The sequence below is a fragment of the Nannospalax galili genome, unplaced genomic scaffold (assembly GCF_000622305.1).
Source record: "Nannospalax galili isolate Female #2095 unplaced genomic scaffold, S.galili_v1.0 scaffold769, whole genome shotgun sequence".
Taxonomy (NCBI): Eukaryota; Metazoa; Chordata; class Mammalia; order Rodentia; family Spalacidae; genus Nannospalax; species Nannospalax galili.
The window spans coordinates 271542-277541 of NW_008360306.1; the positions used below are offsets into that span (position 1 = coordinate 271542).

The 6000-nt window shown below is 45.0% G+C and overlaps 1 protein-coding gene across 10 annotated transcripts in view; it reads left to right on the top strand.

Moving 5' to 3' along the window:
* Positions 1–6000, top strand: part of Cit (citron rho-interacting serine/threonine kinase) — a 190177-nt gene that overhangs the window by 171532 nt on the left and 12645 nt on the right. For all 10 annotated transcript variants that reach the window (XM_029559280.1, XM_029559281.1, XM_029559284.1 and 7 more), the window contains 3 exons: positions 3386–3478; positions 4793–4901; positions 4997–5125. In XM_029559280.1, the coding sequence (XP_029415140.1) occupies positions 3386–3478; positions 4793–4901; positions 4997–5125 (331 nt within the window). The remainder of the gene's footprint in view (positions 1–3385; positions 3479–4792; positions 4902–4996; positions 5126–6000) is intronic.

Consider the following 6000-nt stretch of genomic DNA (forward strand, 5'->3'; position numbering starts at 1 on the left):
GCTACCTCTTGTATCTCAGTGCCAGCGTATGTACCAAGCACATCTTACATACTTGACCAACCTCTCAGAGGTGTCTGTTCTAGGACTAATATTATTTATGCCAAATATTTTAATTTTTAACAATTATTATTGGGGGGATGCACATGTGTCCCATGGCACATGTGTGGAGGTCAGAGGACAAGTTTTGTGGAGTTAATTTACTTCTTCTACCCCCATGTGGGATCCAGGGATGGAACTGAGGTCAGGTTTATATTGCATGTGCCCCTACCCACTGAGCCATCTCACCAACCCCCATATCTTTTATGTAAATTCTATGAATCTTTTTTGGGGGGCGGTGTTTGATACTATGAGACAGGGTCTGGTACCGTAATCCAATTTGGCCTCAAACTTGTGGCAGTAGTCCTGCTTCAGCCTCCTGAATGCTGTGACTGCAGACGTGAGCTGCCATGCCTAGCAACTTCATTATCTTTAGAAAAGAGCAGCTTTAGCTGGAAAGATGGCTCAGCAGGTAAAAGCACGTGCTACATAAGCCCTCTGACCTGAGTTTGATCCTGGAATCCATGTAAAAAACTGGATGCAGTGACACTTGTACAGTGAGATAGGAAGCAGAGATGGAAACAGTGACTGGAAGCTCTCAGGCCAGCTAACCTGGGTGCACAGAGTGGAAGAAACAAGACAGGTGCTACCTCAGTGTTCCAAGAATTCTTTCACTAGTGAGATGTAGCTAGTGTCTAACTCATTATAGGATCCTAACTAAAAACCAAAGCACAATTCCCCCAGCATTCACCCTGGGGACCCAATGCATTTATCAGGCTTACTTATAGAATCGTTTTAGGAGTAAAGGTAACCTCAAAGCTGCTGTACTGGAAAGTCTTCATCCAGCATAGATGATGGTTTCCCTATAGCCAAGTAGATGGAGTCCCCTCCTTCAGTTCACCTTCCCCAGACTGTATTCTCTAGCGCCTCCAGAGATGCCTGCCCCCAAGTCACATACAGTTAGGGCAGGATTACATACAAATGGGGGGTGGCAGCTGGACTTGCAGGTGATCTTCTAGATGGTCTCTTACAAGCAGTCACAGTTGATCTGTTGAAGATGATGGCTGTTTTGCTCAGAGGACCACATTCTACAATACTCCACAAAGCAGAAGATAAGAACTGACTCCCAAAAGTTGTCCTCTGACCTCTACCCATGTACTGTGGCATGTGTTTGCTTGGACCCAAAAAGGAGCAATTTTTCATTCTATTGTCTGTATTGTAGCATTATTTGTTACTGACTTTTGCTGCCCCCCCGCAACTTTCATTTAGTTTTCCGACTTTCCCTATTCTAATTTCTTATTTAGCTCATTACATTTTATAGTGTTTTTCTAATATAAGCATTTTAAGGTTCTTCATTTTCCTCTAACTGCTGTTTTAGTTGTACCTTGTATTTATCTTTTTTTGGAGACAGGGTTTTACTATCTGTGTAAGCTCTGGCTCGCCTGGAACTCATTAGCATAGAACTCAGGTTCGCTTATCCCCACTGCCTTGTATCTTTTAAAAAAATTATTTTTCTATTGTATGCAAGTGTTTCACCTGCATGTATGTTTTGCCTGCAAGTTTGTGAGTGTACCATATGCATTCAGTGCCCACGGAGGCAGAAGAGGGCATCACATTATCTGGAACTGGAGTTACAGATGGATGTTAGTCACTGTTGGTGCTGGAATCTGAACCTGGGTCCTCTGCAAGATCAGTCAGTGCTCTTAATCACTGAGCTGTCTCTCCTGGCCTCCTAGTTTTTGGTGTGGACTCTTTATACCATTTCACATATTTTAAAATGTCTCCTGTGAACAATGAGTTACTTAGAGATGTATATGTTAGCTTCCAGAAATTAGTGTGTTTGTTATAAATAATTTTGTTGTTTGAAATACTAAAAAAGTATGAGATGTGAATGTAAATTATAAAATCCCTGGAAATTACAAGAGCATTACTAGTAGCGTTCATTTTCCTATCCTCTGTTTTAACCCTACCCCCTTTGGCTACTGACCTTCATTTTTAGGACTGATGTGAGCAATTAACCTCTTTCCACTGTTGATGAAAGGCAAAGATCTAGCTGTGGGAGACAGAAAAGGGGCTCAACTGTTCTAGAAAGTGTTTTTCTGTAGAACTCTTTATTTATAGATCCTAGCAATGAACTTTTCCCTCTGGACCCAAAGTGTATTTATTACTTTTCTTGTCTCTGATGAAATCCATGACCAGAAGCAACTTAAGGAAGGAAGGGGTTCTTGTGGCTCACAGTTTGAGGCAGGACAGTCAGTCCATCATGGCAGTGGAAGTGCAAGGCTGTTTGCTTACATACGGGTGGATCAGGAGGCAGAGAGCGATGGTGATGGCCCTCATTAGCCTTCCTCCTTTCTCCCTTCTGTCTTCAGTACTCAGACCCCAGCCCGCTGGATGGTCCCACCCATGATGCTTAGTGTTAATTGCCAACCTGACAATCTAGAATCACCTGGAGAAAGGCTCTGGGGGATTATCTTGAGTATGCTACTTGATGTGAGAAGACACATTTAACTGTGGACAGGACCATTCTCTAAGCAGGGAATTTCTGGGCTGTATAGTGTGAGCGAAGCAAGCTGAGATCTAGCATTCACTCTTTGGTCTCTGTTTCCTGATATCCTATGATCAGTTGCCTCAAACTCCTGCCACCTTGGCTTCTCTGCAATGATGGACTTGGCCCGTGGGCCAGAATAAAACCTTTCTCCCTTATGTTACTTTTGTCGGGGTATTTTATCAGAGCAACAGAAACACACCCACATCGAGGGTAGGTCTTCCTGCTTGTTAACCTGCTCTGGAAATGTTCTCCTAAACAGGATCAGAGGGGTGTTTCCTAGGGATTCCAAATCACAAAGGTGACAATGAAAGTTAACCACCATGCAAAGTTCCTTTCAATTCTTGCAGCAGTTTCTACTGCCATCCTTCACCTTCCTCATGTCACCTGGTCCTCCTCAGGGCACTGTTGTCAGAAAAGTCTGTGTCCAGCCAAAGGCACATATATATGACATGTGTGGTGTCAGATGGATCCCAAGCCCTTCTCTGGGTCCCAGCTAAGCCTGTAGTTCTCACAGGGCATGATTCTGCCCCCCTAGGGGACATTTGGTACTATCTAGAGGGAGTCACAACTTGAGGGTGCTGCAGGCTTCTGGTAGTTAAGGTCATGACACACCATTATCCTCCAGTGTCCAGGAGACAGACCTCTTGCCTGTACCACCACAGAGAATGAGCTGGTCTGTGCTATCACTAATGATGGGCTTGAGGAAACCTGCTCTGTATCATGTTCCTTTTCTCATTTTGATATAGAGCTAGTATTCATACTGGTAACACGTTTTCTTTTTCCCTAATGACCTTTTAGATTGAGAATGGACTCTGCATCTGTGCAGCCATGCCTAACAAAGTTGTCATCCTCCGCTACAATGAAAACCTCAGCAAGTACTGCATTCGGAAGGTAAGCTCTGACCCAGCCAGCTCTTCTCCCTGGGAGCCCATGTCAAAAGCATGATGTCTTAGAGAAGGCATGTGTTTGGTCCTTTGTACTGTGCCTACAGTGACTTTCCGAGAGAGGGAGATGCATCTTTCCTGGGAAATCTCAGAGCCTGTTGTTACCAATTTTCCTTTGCTTTTTCTTCTCCTGTTTGGGAACTGCCTCCCTACCTTGTCCAGCAAACTCTGCTTTCTTTGGAGGCAGATGGAGAAGACATCCCTTTTGAATCACCAGAAAAGAAGGAACTCTTGCTCAGAAGTTAGCAGTCCTGAGCATCACCTGCCAGGATCTTTCTCTGTCCCAAGGTTTCTGTTGATAAGGGACAAGCCACTGCTGACCTTGCTTTGACTTGTGATCAGGGGTCTGGTTCTCCTGGAAACAGGGTACCCTGTGAGGGTGACTCCTGTGTGGAAAAGGTGTCTTGATAATCCTGGCTTCTGTCTGGTGATTTCATGATTAGTACCAAGAGTGAAAAGGTGTGAATTATATGTAGAGGTTGTTATTTGTTAATGAAATTAATTCATTTTAGGCTAGCTTAGTTGGTGTCTGTTGACCACCTTTGTGTCAGGGACTGGCTATTCTAAAGTTTTTCTGATTTGAAAATAGGATAGTGACACTGGAAAAAAGCGAAAGTTACAAAGTTGAGATCAAAACTGAGTTTGATTTATTTTTTTCCTGCCCTTTCATGGCATTGTGATACCTCATTGTTTCTTCAGACTTGGTAGGTGACCAGTAAATACTCTGTGGTGATGATAATCATGATAATGATTAAATTTGAACTGTTGGCTTTAAGAAAAGTCTCAGAAATCCTTATCTATGAGTCCTGGCTACCACTCTGAGTAAGCATGCCCTATTTTGTTTTGTTTTAACGATATTAGGATTAGGATACAAATGGGTACAAATAATTAAGGAGCAATAATGATGTGTAGATAATGCAGATGCAAATTAGAAATGAGCACATTATAAGCTAGCTCAAAGGAGACCATTATACCCGGCATCCTAATTGCCAGCGTTAATATTTGGTGTTCATTCTTTTTGGCTCCTATAAAACTATATTGTTAAAGTTTTACCTACTTGTTGAAATGGTGTTTCTCACCTGTTTGGGGATTGGAATTTGGCCTTGTTTTCTGAGGAAGCCTGGGCTGGCATAGTAAGAAGGTAGTAAACAGGTCTCTGGTTGTCTTGACAGGCGTGAGAGGCTTGGTGAAGAGGCTCAGAGAGAAGAGGAAACGGGGCCTCCTGTGTTACCTCTCATGCCTTTTTGCCCTCTTGTCACAGGAGATTGAAACCTCGGAGCCCTGCAGCTGTATCCACTTCACCAATTACAGCATCCTCATCGGAACCAACAAATTTTACGAGATCGACATGAAGCAGTACACACTCGAGGGTAGGGCTGCCGTCATCTTCCCCACCCCACTGTGGCTCAGGCCTTGCTGAGCCTTGGGAATCATTCCTGAAGCTACTTCTCGCCTGCTTTTACAGAGTTCCTGGATAAGAACGACCACTCCTTGGCACCTGCTGTGTTCGCCTCCTCGTCCAACAGCTTCCCTGTCTCCATCGTGCAGGCAAATAGTGCCGGGCAGCGAGAGGAGTACTTGCTGTGCTTCCACGGTGAGTTGGTTCCAGCTGCTCATGGGTGTGAGGAGTCCCAGCCTGGGTCCACTGGGGCTGGCTGTGGTCAGCAGGGCCCTGCAACAGGGGGAGTCCTACTGAGGGTATAAAGAATGTTCATCTAGCACCATGGAGGCTGAGGTTCCCCTCCCCTACCAGGGCACCAGTCTGGCTCAACTTGGTCACATTTCCTCCCAAGAACAGACACTTCTTTCCTTCTCTGTCCCTCATCCATCCATCCTTCCTTCTACTTCCCTCTGTTCCTCACCCTCTTTTTTTTGGTCTTTTTGAGACAGGGTCTCCCTGTAGCTCCAGCTGTCCTGGAACTCTCTGTGTAGACCAGGCTGGCCTTGAACTCACAGAGATCCGCCCACTTCTGCCTCCCAAGTGCTGGGATTAAAGGTGTGTGCCACCACCCACCACTTAAAACTTTCTTAAGGATGGTCCCCACAGATCTCCCTCCATTCCTATAGGCTCAAGTTCCTCATAGTTGTGATGGTTTGAATGAAAATGTCCCCCATAGGCTCCAAGTATTGGATATTTTGTCCCCAGATGATGGCGCTGTTTTGGGAGGTTTTAGAAGGTGTGGCTATCCTGGAGGAAGCATGTCACTTGGGGTGGGCTTAGAGAGTTCTTAAGCCTTGCCAGATCTCCAGTTCTCTTGCTCCCTGTGCCTGAGTGATAATGTGAGAGCTTAGCTTCTGCTGCTCCTGCTCCAGCCACCTCCAGCCACCATGCCTCCCTGCCAAGACAGACTGTAATTCCCCTGGAACCGTAAGCTCAAACAAATTCTTCCTTCTATAAATTGCTTGGGTCAGTGTTTCTATCACAGCAACAGAAAAGTGACTAATACAGTAATTGGTACCAGGAGTGGT